Raw genomic sequence first — 13878 nt, 5'->3', positions numbered from 1 at the left:
TTGTCTACAAACCTAGGGCCGCTTCTGGAAGCATCATAGCTGCCTCAAAACAGAAATCAGTGGCGTCCCTCCCTCCTTCCCTCTCTCCCTTCCCCCCTCCCTCCCGCCCTCCCTTTTCCCTCCCTCCCTCCTCTGCTTCCTTCTTTCCAGGAACATCTCCTACCCTCTCAAGAGCTTTCATGTCCCAGGCAGGAAATTGCATGATGTGCTCACTTGTGCAGATAACAGAGCCACCACTCCCCAGGCTCAGTGTGTCTTTAGAGGCACAGGTCCCACAAGGCAGCCCACATGCCCGGTGACCCAGGGCAGCTGATCTGTGGGGTGCCAGGGGGGGGCCTGTGCTGACACCCAGGGGGAGTGCTCAGTAGGGGTTCTGGTGGCACCCAGCTCATTCTGTGTGTGTTGTACTTAGGGTGTCTGGCAGGGTCTGTGCAGGTCTGCCCCTGCACCTGAGCATTCCCCAGAGAGCTGGAGTGATGGGCGCCACTCAGATGGAAGCACTGAAGTCAGACCTGGCCTTCCCACCCCCTGGCCTGCTCTGGTCCCCCTCTCTGGCTCTCTCCTGTTGGTCTTTGCCCTGGGTCCTTCCCACTCCTCTCCATCCTCTACCCTGCCATCAGGGTGATTAGCTTCATGAGATTTTTCAAATTCAGGGCTGCAGCCCACACATGTTTCCCTTGATTTATGGGGAGAAAAAAGGGGCTACCCCGAGGGTAGCATTCAAAATTGTTTGGAAAACTCATGCTTAAGGCATACGTTAGATAGTTAGATCGTGTCTTCTCTCCTCAAGAAACTGCCAATGGAGGAGTCCTGTGTACTTCAGATTGCTCTCTGTCTCATATATATCACAATTCAATCTCTCCTCCTCTCACGTGTGTGTGTGGGGGGGGGTGGCATTTTGGGGTAAATTTATTGAAATACAAAACATACACCCATTAAAGTGCACAGATGATGTGCACAACTCACTGAGTTTTTGTAAAGCAAGCACACCTTTGTAAGTCTGCTCCAGCCAAGAGACAGAACCGGGCTAGTACCAGGGGTCCTCAGGCCCCCCAGCCTGCCTGACCCTGTGAGGGCAACCACTGTCTTGACTTCTAACATCATAGACTCACTGTGCCTTAAAAAACCTTTATAAAATGGAACCATACAGTCAGGATCATTTTGTCTCCGGTTGTTTTTGATCAACATTATATTTGCTAATTATGTACGTGTGTGTAGTACATGCATACACATGTATTTACATGTGTGTACATAGATATATACCTGTGTATATGTGCACATACATATATATGTGTGTGAAAAATACATAATTCCCCTTGCTGAAATATTTAAGAACATTTTTTAAAACTGAGGTATAGGGGGATCCCTGGGTGGCGCAGCGGTTTGGCGCCTGCCTTTGGCCCAGGGCGCGATCCTGGAGACCCGGAATCGAATCCCACGTCGGGCTCCCGGTACACGGAGCTTCTCTCTCTGCCTGTGTCTCTGCCTCTCTTTCTCTCTCTCTCTCTCTCTCTGTGACTATCATAAATAAATAAATATATATATATAAAAATAAATAAAACTGAGGTACAGTTGACATGCAAGGTTACATTAGTTTCAGGTGTACACCATAGTGGGTGATTCAACAGCTCTATACATGGTACTCACCACCAGTGTCTTGCTGAAATATTTTAACTCCAAACCAAAATGTTGTCTTTCATCCCTGTGTCCTTTAATATGTATCTAAAAACATAGATATTATCTTACAGAAGCACAATGGATGTCACCATCCCACCTAAAACAATTTGACAAAAGTCCTGGGCCCCGTTTATTTTCCATCTACTACCCCAAATTGTGTATGTACAAAAGCAATTTCACAGATCCTGGTGAAGCTCTGACCCCATCACTGCCCCTGCCTCCTTTCCTTGTTCTACAAACTGGTGTGTGTCAGCATGGCCTTCGAACGAAATCCAAACTCCACGGCCAGCCACAGGCCATTTCCAAGTCTGGTGTGGAACTCACAGAGTCATCAGGGTCAGCTGATTCAGATTCCTATCTGGTTTTGAATCCCTCTTATGACACCTACAGAGTCCCAGCCTCTTTCTGAACATCTTCCCCAAACTTCCCGTGATATTTTCAGGCAGTCCTGCCTCCCCCAACACCAGCCCTTAATCCTTGCCTCATCCTTTGGGGCCACAGGGCATAGTGATAAGCCTAGCTCCTTTCCCACAGGGAATCCCTGGAGATATTTGGAGCACCTGCCTGGACTCTACACTTTAGGCCATTCCCCTGGGCCCAGTCAATCCCATCAATTTCTTCTTGCTCCGGCATAGGCATGCTTTCCTGAGCCTGACCCTTCCAATGCTGTCTACTCTGCACCCTCCCTGACCTTCACCTTGGCAATATCCCATCAGACTCCTGTGGGCAGTGTTACTGCCACCACCCTCATGAGGACTTTTCAGATGTGTTCCATCTGCTACATTCTCACCCTCTGCATTAACTAGAGGACCCCAGGAGCTCTCTTGTGCTAATTGTGTGATGACTTATAAAGCTGTTTGAGGATCTTTCTCATCCCTCACCAGATTCCAAATTTTTGGAGGACAGCCACCTCTTTACCTGTCTTTCTTTTTCTTGAGATGTCTGGCAAACAGTAAGTGCTACCAGTAGGTGCTCTTTATGTGCTCATAGGTATGTCATTAACTCTCTTAGTGGCAAGTTACAGATCTCCAACTCAGTTGCTCTGGAACAAGCAACCGGGTCTCCTGTTCCTGGCTTTTCTTTGGGCTCCACTTCTATCCCCTGTAGCCCCAGTATGTGGAGGAGAAAAGCAAAAAGCCTGGCCCAAGGGAGTCAGGAGCCCTGGGTACACCCCTCCTCTGCACTCAAGGTTGGTGTGACCTTGAACCTATGACTTACCTGCACCTCAGTTTCTTTATCTGGAAGATAGGACCAGTACCGTGGGCCCTGTCTGCTTCACAGACTGTTGAGAAGATCAGATAAAACCCTAGCGGGTGATGTGTCCGTGTGTGGAGAGATGGATGGTGTGTAATGGCCCAGTGCCAAGCTAATAGCAAGATTCATTAACATCTTCTGTACCAGGAGTCTGGGGCCTGGATGCACATGTTCAAATCCCAGCTCTGTTTCTGTTTTGCTCTGAAAGTTTGGATGAGTTTACCTCTCTTGACTTCAATTTTTCTCATTTGTTGACTGGGAATAATAATTATGACTACCTCATAGAGTACTTGTGAATATTAACAGAGTTAATATCTATGACTTAATTAAAACATTGTCTGGTGCAAGGTAAGCCCTATAAAAGGTTTTTATAGGTGTCACCATTGTTACTGTGGTTCCCCCAAAACTATGTGTGCTGCTCCTTATTCTTCTAACTAGATTGGGAGCTGCCTGCGGGCAGGGCCCATCCAGTCTTCAGGCTTCTCTTCTCCTCCTCCTTTTCCCAGCACCAGCCAGGGGAACCCTGGGGCTGGCCAAGGATGACTATGACAGCCTGGCAGGGTCCTGGGCTCTGACCAGATTAGAAGTGGGTGGAACTTGCCTGGAACCTCCAGCCTGGGCATGGCACAGAAGGGGAAACCCTCACGCTGCAGCCGAATAGCTCCTTTCTCCTGGACTTCTGGGTCTTTAGAACAAGAGGGTAGAAAGTTATGTTCCAAGCAGAACCTGAAGATGCCCAACAGACTCATTTTGGACAAGTGAGTGGCAGGGAAGGAGGCTTCCCCTTTAGCCTTCTGTAACTCCCTTTACCCTAAGACAGACCCTATGTTCAGTCCAATTTCTTGGCAGCAGATGAGGAAGCAGAAGTCCAGAGATATTAAGAGACTTAACTCCAGGTCACACAGCCAGGTGTAGCAATGTCATCCTTGGACCTCGTTTCCCAACTGGGACCCCAACACTAAGCCGCCTCTCCTTGTGCAGCAGTGAGACCTGAAATGATAAATGATAGAAGTCCTGTTCCTCCTCTGCAGACCCCACAAACATTCCTACCAGTGGTAACTTCTGTTCTAACTCCTAAAGATATTTCTGAATAATAGCACTGGGCTCTCTATCTCTGGAATGTACCGGCTTAAAAAACAAAAACAAAAACAAAAACGAACACCTGGGAAGTATCCTTTTCTTGCCTGAGTCTTTCTGGAGGCATTGACTACTCAAGTCTCCTGGGGCCATAAGCAGGTGGCCAGAAAGGCCTCCTTTGCATTTGCTTTCTGAAAAGTCTTGCACAAACTTCAGTATAACTTCAAATGTGGTCTGAGGCAACAAAAAGGCTTTGTTGTTGTTTGCTTTTGTGTGTTATTGAAGGCAAAAATATAGTGCCCTAACCTTAGGGTAGAGCTTGATGAATTTTGAACAGGTGACCATGACCATCAGCCCGATGCAGCACATTGCAGTTTTAATATTACTATTCTGACGGCCTCTAGAGTGAGGGTTTCTGGACCTTCTTGTTTTCATTTCTTCTATTAGGGTATGTCCTGTACATGAAATGGGAATTGTGGTGGGTGGAGGTACGTGCCACATCTCAGAACACTTAAGCTGGGAGGGTCCTCCTTGGAATTTAAAGGAGGCCACAGGGGAGGGAGTCGGCACTGTTTATTCACTCATATCTTTTGATCTGTGGTTCCCAACTTGTCTTCTGCCCCCCACACCTGAGGGAGAGGACACATTCCCTTAGGATTAGTGACTCAGTGCCTCCGTACAGTTTAAAGGGGGGGAGGAGGTGCAGTTTGAAAAAGGGGTGCAAGTTATTCTGATGCTCATCCCCACTCAGGGTGAGGCATGGGACCCACTGGTTGCCTTGCATCCCTCCCCCAACCCCGCAACTTGAAATGCCGCCTAAGAGAAGACATACCTGGGTTTAACAGCATCTTAATACTGGCTACTCCCCAACTTGCTGTGTGTGCCTCCCCCACACCCACCAGATCCACTGTTCACCTTTCTTTCTTTCTTTCTTTATTTTTTTTTAATTTTTTTTTTAAATTTATTTATGATAGTCACAGAGAGAGAGAGAGAGAGGCAGAGACACAGGCAGAGGGAGAAGCAGGCTCCATGCACCGGGAGCCCGACGTGGGATTCGATCCTGGGTCTCCAGGATCGCGCCCTGGGCCAAAGGCAGGCGCCAAACCGCTGCGCCACCCAGGGATCCCCACTGTTCACCTTTCTTTGCCCTTCTATATGTCCTGGTCAGGGGGCTGCCCTCAGTGGACTGCCTTTGGCTAGAGATGGGGTACAGGGATGAGAGAGAGGGGTCTGGTCTCCCTCCCTGACCCCACCCCCTCCAGGGCTCTCTGGCTGTGGCTACTTCCCTCTGTGCTGCTTGCTGGCCCTCTTCCATGGCACAGTGCACACCGGGCTCTAATAACACTATTTCCTCCCCTTCTCAATCTTAGGGGTGGTCACAGTTTCCAGCTGTTACTAGGCTCTGGGTGCCAAGGCCCCTTGTCTTAGCTCTGGCCCCATCTCTATATGGAGATTCTTCATAAAAGCCTCTTCCTTGGGCAGCCCTGGTGGCTCAGCGGTTTAGCGCCGCCTTCAGCCTGGGGTGCGATCCTCAGACCCAGGATCAAGTCCCATGTCGGGTTCCCTGCATGGAGACTGCTTCTCCCTCTGCCTGTGTCTCTGCGCACCAGCCCCCGCCTCTGTATCTCTCATGAATAAATAAATTAAATCTTTAAAAAAAGCCCTTCCTTTGAGCCAGCTGGGCTGAAGTCTGTGTCCTAATAGACTCCTGACTGATGCAGAGATCTTCAGACAAACCCAAACGCTTCCATATTAAATAGCCATCGATTATAAGATGCACTGCCTTTCAGAAATGTTCAAAGATCACCAATATGTATGGTGTACCACAGAGAAATACTGGCAGATTTGCTTAGGTATGATGTATAGAGGACCATTTATCATGAAGATGTGGAGCTTGCCTCTGACCTGTCAAGGCTGGGAGCAGAGGTGATGTGCAGAGCGCTGGGTGTAAAGTCAGGTGGGACGGCTCTGAGCAGGCTCTGACACCCACAGGCTGGGAAATCTTGAGTAGGCTGCCTTGCCATTCTGTTCCTCTGCCTCCTCTTTGGCAATCCGGAGTCACCCCCGCTGCTGTCGCGTCCCTGGCAGGGCTGCTGTGTGAGGACAAGTGAGGCCATGTATGTGAAAGGTCCTGTGAACCGTCTCTCAGATGTGTGGGCCAGTGCAGCCCAGAGCAGGCAGTCATTCGGATTTGAGTCAGGGAGCAAGCTTTGTGCTAGAGGGACAGAGGAGGAGATGCAATTGCCACTGCCCGGCAGGGAGGTCCCAGGGACCCAGAGAGACAGTGAGAAGAGAGCCTCAAGCGATGATCCTCTTCTCCCTATCCTTTTCTCTCACCTCTGCCTCCCTCACCCGGCATGACCTTCCCCTATTCTGAGCCTCCGTGTGAGGCTGTTTATTTATTCAGCTGAGAAGGAGCACCTCTAAGTGCAGGAGAAGTCATGCACCAAATAAAGTCCATGCTTTCTGAAGGACCAGTAAGAGAGAAACAAAAGACAGACCAGTAGGAGGCAGGACATGCAGCGTCCTGGGTAAAAAACGAAGAGCCTGGTGTTATAGAGGCTCCGCTGCATTTCCAAGTGGATCACTAACCCACTGACCAAATCTCCTGGACAAGTTACTAAATCTCACTTTCTTGCTCTGCAACCAGGGACTAGTAGCCACCTCAAACGTTTTGTTGGGAGGACTGCATGAGACAATCCCTGTAAAGTCATCAGCCTGATGCCTGACTCTGGTTGAGGGCTCAGTGAAGGGAGGCCTCTGTTCCTCTCGTATGCTATATCCCAAGGAGCCAGAGGCCCCTTTCTAACTGGGTGATCAGAAATGATTCCGCAAGAAGGAGGCAATAAACTGGCCTCGGAGGCTGAATTCTCGGTTTGACATTCACAGTTTGGCTGAGACACCAGGCTGACCATGGGGGCCGGTCCCTGCAGCAGCAGGGCGCAGCTCTGCTCCTCTGGCTTCGGGGACTGAGGAGGTGAGGACGGGCCGCCGAGCGCAGGCCTCCCGGCGGGCAGAGGCACAAGCTCTGGAGCTGGGGAAGACCGGCATCAAAGCGCCCCGAGGCAGGCCCGGCGCACCAAAGGGAGGCTAGCGACTTGCATCAGCACAGATTCCGTGATGCTCTGCAGACGTCTCGGTGCTGCTGGGCTTTACGGGAACCCACAAGAAAGGAAAGGGCCGGGGCGCAGGCAGGGCGGGGGCGGGGGCGGGCGAGGGCGAGGGCGAGGGCGCGAGGGTGCGCTCGCCCGCCCGCGCGCTCCCGGCGGCGCCGGCAGGGGCCTGGGCGCGCCCGGGACGGCGGAGGCCGCGGAGGAAGCTCCCGCTCCCTCTCCCCCTCCTCCTTTCCCCCCGCATTACTGGAAGGGCTGTGTGGGAGAGACCCAGAAGCACCCGGATTTTCGAGCGCGGGGTGGGGGAGGGACGGGCAGCCGCCGGTGCTCAAAGGAAAACCAAAAGTGCATCTTCGGTTCGTGCCGCTTCGGCACGCGGCTGCCGGCGGGAGGGTCCCGGGCGCGCCTCGCTTTGCAGCACCCCCGGGAGCTCGCTGAGGCACCTGGGGGCCGTGCGGCGCAGGAGAGGACGGCGAGGCGAGTGAGAAAGTGTCACGATTTCTTTTCCTGCGCTCTCCCCGGCACCGTCCCCACCCCCAGTTTTCTGGTTTTGCCACTGCCGCTGGGGAAAGGGCTGATCGGTTTTGCGTCAAAGAACTGCATTTACTCAGTCCTGCTGGGAGAGGCGCGTAAACACCCAGGCAGGCAGGACTCAAGGATGAAACGACAATAACAAAACCAACCGCGCCCCCCCCCCACCCCCCGCCCCGTCCCCGCGACCGCGGTGCACATCCGCCGGCCACACACCTCTCCGGGCCCGCGGAGCTGGGGACTCTGCCCGCAGGGCGGCGGCGGCGGAGGTGCGAGGGGTCTGGCCAGCCTCGCCTCGCGCGTCCTTGGGGATGGAGCTCGGGACAGAATGTGTTTTATAGCTGTAAACAATGACCCCGAGTATTGTTTGGGATTACCGTATCTTGGGGCCAGTGGGGCGGCCAGATGCCGCCAGCCGTCCCGGAAACGCCAGCGCTTTATATAGAGCCCCGGGAAAGCTTTGAGTTCCCGGCTCTATTTTTCTTTCCTAGCAACTCCCCCACTTTACAGATAAGGAAACTGAGGACCGGATCTGTGACGTGTTACAACGCACAGCGCTTCACAGAGTTCACGGTCTTCGCACATCTTCCCGTCGGGTCTTCACGGGGACCCTGTGGGGGTACAGAGGGCGCCGCTAAGAGCTGGGTAAAGCGATGCGTGGACCAGAACCCAAGCATCTTGACTCCTAGTCCAGTGCTCCCCCGATCGTCTCTGCAGAAGAACTGAAGTTCCAGAGCTGACAAGGGCCCTAGAGGGTCACCTTTCCCGGCCCCTTCATTTTATAGGAAGAAACCGAAGCCCAGAAGGGTTAAGGGACTCTCCCAAAGTCGCACAGCTCGTAAATAGCACAGCCTGGCGTTCGTACTCCGAGGCCTGTGCTCGTTAACCCGCACCTCGCCCCGCCCCACCAGGCGAGGCGGGAAGACCCAGGAGTCCAGACTCCTTGCTCCCAGAACTTCCCTCCAAAACAGCTGAAGACTTCGTTGGGGCACACCCTCTCCCGGGCCTCCCTCCCTTCCTCTTGTATTTTTTTTTTTTTTTTTTTAATTCCTAGCAGTCGAAGTTCGCTTCTAACGCCCGATCACTATTAGATGCGTCCTAATTGTCCCATACAGAGGGAGGCCGGAATATCTCGACCGGTTAATTTCGTCTTCAGGGCTACTCCTAACAAATTAATTGTAGGGCCGGAGGGGGGGAAAAAAAAAAAAAGTATGTGTGTGCGTGTTCGGGGTTGGGGGAGGGAAGCAGTGGGCAGCCAGCCACGTAGGGACAAATAGGCAGGTCGGCCCCGCCCGGCGGCGCCGCGCCCCGCCAAGGCCCGGCCGCAGGGCGGCGCGGGTACCCTGCGCGCCCAGGGCTCTCGCTGCACCGGGCGGCGCCGCGGAGGGCGCCGACGACCGCGCTCGGCCGCGCCCTCCCTGAGAGCGGCTCTGCGCGCCCGGCTCCCGGCCTCGCGGTGGCGCCGCACCGGACCGCCCGTCTCGCTGTGCAGGCTGTGATTATTTTGTAAAATCCGGCGCCCGGGCCCGCGCGGCCGCACTCTGGGGGCCCCGCCCCGCGCCCCTTCCCAGGGCGGTGGAGGGGGGAGGCCGCGGCGCGCTCGGGAGCCGGCGAGGGAATCCCTCTCCCTCCACGTCACCCGAAAGCGAGGGAACCCGCACTCGCGTCCTCTAACGCAAATGACCATCTTTGGCAACGTGCGCCAGTGGAATAGACCAAGGGCGCTGGGCCCGGGGGTGCGCGGGGGTGGGGAGGGGCGGGGGCCGCCTCGGCGCCCCCGAGCCGCGCCGCCCGGCCGCTGCGGCCCCGCCACCGCCTTCTCCCCGCGCGGGCTGTGCGGCTGGCGTCAGCGCGGCCGGGAGCCGGGGCACCGAGGGGAGCGCTGCGCCCGCCTCCTCCCGCGCCTCTTCCTCCTCCTCCTCCTCCTCCCCCCCCCCCCCCCGCCTCCCCGCGCGCTCCTCCCTGCAAGGTGGAGTCTGGGGTTGACGTGAGTGAATCCACATGGTACAGGGGCTGGAGAATAAAGAGTGTGGAGTTGAACTCGTGCCATTGTAGTGACTCATCTCGGGCAGAGCGCAGGGGCTCCGAGCGCAGCGACGAGCAAGTGAGCGGCGCTCGGCGGGCCCGGGAGAGAGGGAGAGAGGCGCGGCCGGGCGAGGCGGCCCCGTCCGGAGCTGGGCGCCGGGGAGGGGTGCGGTGGGGCGCCGGGGCGGCGGCACGGGCAGCGGGGGCCGCGTCCTCCTCGCAGCGCAGCCGGCACCCCGCACGCCGGGCGCGGGCTCCCTTCTCCCCGCAAGTGTCCGAGCGGCTCCGAAACTCCGGCGGCGACTCCGCCACAGGAAGTTTATTCTCAGCTCCTTTTCTGAAAGGAGGAAATAGAAGTTTCTCCCGGCGGGCAGCCTTTCTTTTCGCTCTTTTCTTTTTTCCGCCCTGTCTGAAGTCGGGGGCCCCCCGGACCTGGCAGGCGCGAGCCGCCGGGCTGCCGTTTCCCTCTGATTTCCAGCTTTGGGTCGGGCCGGCCGTCCCGGCTGGGCTCCGGCTGGGCTCCGGCTGCGCGCGGGAGCGGGAGGCGCGGGGGAGGGACCGGGGGACGCGCGGACTTCTAGAGGGAGGGACCGGGTGGCCCGCCGGCCCCGCGGCGCTCCGGGAGCAGAAGCGCAGCGCGAGGCCCTCGCGAGGCACGGTCCCCGGGCTGTCGCCGCCTCCCGCCCGCACCCGCACCCGCACCCGCACCCGCCGGCGCCGGGGAGACGCCGGGGAGACGCCGGGGAGCCGAGACCAGAGCCCCAGGCGCGGCCGCGCGGAGCGAGCGCGCAGCAGCCGGTGCGCGGCCGCGGCGAGGGCGGGGGAAGAAAAACACCCTGTTTCCTCTCGGGCCCTCACCGCGGATCATGTACCAGGATTATCCCGGGAACTTTGACACCTCGTCCCGGGGCAGCAGCGGCTCTCCTGCGCACGCCGAGTCCTACAGCAGCGGCGGCGGCCAGCAGGTAGGTGCGGGCCCCGGGTGCACCTGGCGGCGCGGGCGGACCCCCGCCCTCCCCTCGCCGCCACGGCCTCCTTTGCTCTCTCTCCCCCCGTTTTTGGCGTGGCGAGAACATTCCTACCGGGTCACCGTTGCAAGTTTTGGATTCTCCTCTTGTCCTGTATACCCTTCTTCTCCCACCACTTAAAAAAGAACAAAAAACAAAAAAACAAAACTGGAGCGAGGAGTGGGCTAGAAGAGCCGGCAAAACGTTTCTTTTCCTCACACTACATTTACCCAGACTCGCTCCTAGAATTCCAACCCCCGCCCCCCCAGCGTCGCCCTCGCAGGAGCCTGGTAACTCCGCTCCCAGAAACCCCTCCCTCCTTCCCCCCCACTTCTCCGCGGTGGGCGAAACAAATCTTTGCCCCCACTGGCCCCTCCCGACATCCAAGGACACTATTCCTGTGGGAAAGCCCTCTCGCCCCCCCCCCCCCCACCCCGCTCTCCATCAGTCTTAATTTCTGAAAGAGGTTAGGGATTCGGAAACATGGTTGGGCTCCTTCAAGTAATCCAGAGTGAGGGCGAGGGTTGTCGCCCTGGGAATAGGGTGCGAAGGTCAGGGGAGGAGGAGGTCAGCCTTGAGAGGCTCGGGGCCTGCCCCTTTGTGTCCCTGCGCCCATCTCTCTCCTTGTTAGGGTCAGAGAAGGAGCTTGTGCTGCCGCCAGAAGGGGCACCTTGACGGTCTGGGGGGGTACCTGGGGCAAGGACGCCTGCAGAGAGAAGTGGGGGGTGGGGGTGACGAGACCTTTGCTTAGGCTCCTGGGTGGTTCTGGAAGCGGAAAAACAACTCGTTTCTAAAGCAGCCGGACTGGTTTGCACTGGAAGGATTGTGCCTGCGATCTGTGTCTATAAATACCAGAAAGGTGCTGGTGGGGTGGTGGTGCTGGTGGGGTGTCTGCCCTCTGTAGCAGCCCCCCGCCCCCGCCCCCCCCCCCCCAGGTTTCAGAGGGAGCTGGCTTAACAAACACGGCCACTACAACCTGAAGCCCATCTTGGTCAGGATCTGCGGAGTGAGTCTCTAGCCAAGTTGGCTGCAGCCAAGAGTTGCTCTGGTAAGGCAGTGGCCTTGGCTTCTTAGAAGCCAGCCAGCCAGGAGGGGCTGGGGTGGGCTTAGCCCAGTGGGGTGGATCCTGCCAGAAAATAAAATGGAAAAACGGCTCTCTTTGGGATCTGAAGAGGGATACCTTGTTCCAAAGTGATTCCCCATACTTGGTGAGTCCCCTGAATGGCTTTTCTCTATGTTCCCTGCATCTCCATAAGCGCCCACTCTAGAGAACCTAGTCTGTGCATTGAGGGGGTGCATTCAGCACCCCTTTAATAATGAGCACCAAGGTGATGAGTTTTAAATCTTGTCCTAAAAGCGATTTTGTTTGCTTTCCAGTCCTGTTGGTGATTTTAATTGAATCCAAATATCATTAGGCAATGGGTTGGAGTCATTTATACCCATTCCCTTACTCTTCAATTCAACAAGCTGCCAAAACATCCCTCTCTTCCCTGGATCCAAAAGAGATCATTAGATATCTTGTCCCTCTGCTGCTGTGGGGTTTTGTTGTTGTTGTTGTTGTTGTTTTGTTTTATTTTGGTTTTGTGGCAGTTATCACTGTAATATGACAATCTTGCTGCCTGGCTTTGCCCAGACCCTGGGGCCTGAATGGGAAGTCAGACCGGACATCAGTGGCCCAACTGAATAATCTGTGTCACTAGGGCTTTGAGCCCAGGATGTGAGCGGAGGCAATTCCCTGTTTTGGAAGAAAATCAGACAGGAAACCAGTGCTAGGAAGAAGGAAGAGAACTCAGTCCAGCAGGGTGTAATGGGGCCTCATTACCGAAGCAAAAAGCAGCTGTGGGCTAATTCCTAGCATGCTGTAACACATGAGGATTTTGCAATTAGTAATAACTAGTGCACGGGCTTCTCGCATATACGCCTGCCTGCTTGGCCCGGCAGCTTGAGTGAGGTGCCTTTCAAACCAGAGGGATTGGCAAGGTAATGCGGCTTTGGACAAGTTTCTCAGCCTGTCCACTCCTAGGGAAGGGGGTGGGAGGAGCGGGGGGGAGGTTTTTCCATCCTGGCTCCAACTTGGAGCAAAGCTGTTCTGTGGTCCTCAGGATTGACTTGAGAGGCTTTTGTTAACTTCCCAAGTCTGTGCTAGGACCCCACCCGATCTGGGGCTCAAGGTAACTTTATTACATACCAGATACAACTTGTAATCACTTTATTTCTCTCTGCTTCCTTGAAGGGGAGGCTTTCCTGGCATTTAGGGCTGGGCCTTCCACCTTTGTGGCCTCTCAGTGGACCAGTCGGTAGAAGAGAGAGGGTTCTCTGGTTTTTCCCTTGGGCCAGTGAATATAATTTTTTCCTGATCTGTTTGTTCGTGGGGCCTCATATTCCCGATAGGTTTGTTGCTGTGTACTCAACCCAGAATTTTCTTCTCTCTTAGCTTAATAAAGCTTGATTTTAACACATGGCCATTAGTTCCAGGGACTTCGGAGGGGTGGGGGGGGGCAGATAACTCTTTGTTAAAACCACTCTTCTTGTATATGGCAGGAACTCGAAGCATGAAAAATATTTCCTGTTCCAGTTATAGTTTTAATCTCAAAGGTTGGTCATTGGCGATTTTGTTTTGTCAATAATAGTTGCATACACCTCCCCCTCCTGGCCTTTTCTGTTTATTGTTGTTGTTTTCTCTCTCTTCTAACTTTCCTAGGAAAACACCTCCCAGATATATGCCCTGCCTGGCTGCTCGACTATTACCGCTTCAGAGCCTGAGCATTACGCAATCAGCCAGTTACACAAACACAGGTCATTTCATAACTTGTTTTCATCAGCTGGGCCCCCTTTTAATGAAAAAACAAAACAAAAACAAGACCCAGAACTTTTCCAAGGCTGCCATTTGTCTGTTCCTCAGATAACTTGTGAAAATAAACCAAGAGGGACCGTTCCTTTCTGGAATCAAGGAATACCAGACTAGCTCTCGTCCTCGGCAACCGCCCTTTCCCAAGAGACAGACAGACAGACAGACACACACACACACACACACACACACACACACACACAAAATTCCCCGGAGTGAACTTTTGCCAACTGTACCAGGCTGGGACATTCCTCACATCAAAGAACTTTTACCAGAAATGACTGTGATTCCCAAGTCTGTCCCAATCACACCTCTTTAGTGCCCCCTACGGGACATTCTTGGAAGA

General features: G+C 54.8%; 1 protein-coding gene and 1 long non-coding RNA gene across 6 annotated transcripts in view; one reads left to right on the top strand and one right to left on the bottom strand.

The window, feature by feature from the left end:
- Positions 1 to 1156: 1156 nt before the first annotated feature.
- Positions 1157 to 10953, bottom strand: LOC140601575 (uncharacterized). Its single transcript, XR_012004581.1, has 3 exons — positions 10760 to 10953; positions 5914 to 6101; positions 1157 to 3921 (listed from the first exon to the last, which is right to left on the bottom strand). It is a non-coding gene; the product is annotated as an uncharacterized lncRNA (long non-coding RNA).
- The window catches only part of FOSL2 (FOS like 2, AP-1 transcription factor subunit), a 24242-nt gene continuing 20072 nt past the window's right edge, over positions 9709 to 13878 (top strand). The window contains exons 1-4 of one of the 5 annotated variants that reach the window (XM_072770699.1): positions 9845 to 10642; positions 11620 to 11732; positions 13226 to 13279; positions 13386 to 13480. Coding sequence is in view for 1 of the 5 variants with exons in the window: in XM_072770697.1 (XP_072626798.1) it covers positions 10544 to 10642 (99 nt within the window). In the remaining 4 variants the exon portion in view is untranslated. Of the gene's footprint in view, positions 10643 to 11619; positions 11733 to 11983; positions 12665 to 13225; positions 13280 to 13385; positions 13481 to 13878 lie in introns of those variants that run through there. The other 4 variants (XM_072770701.1, XM_072770700.1, XM_072770697.1 and 1 more) reach the window with 4 other exon arrangements.

This window comes from Canis lupus, chromosome 12 (genome assembly GCF_048164855.1).
Source record: "Canis lupus baileyi chromosome 12, mCanLup2.hap1, whole genome shotgun sequence".
In the NCBI taxonomy this organism is placed as follows: Eukaryota; Metazoa; Chordata; class Mammalia; order Carnivora; family Canidae; genus Canis; species Canis lupus.
The sequence above is the reverse complement of the archived record's forward strand: the minus strand, read 5'-3'. Positions and strand labels throughout refer to the sequence as shown.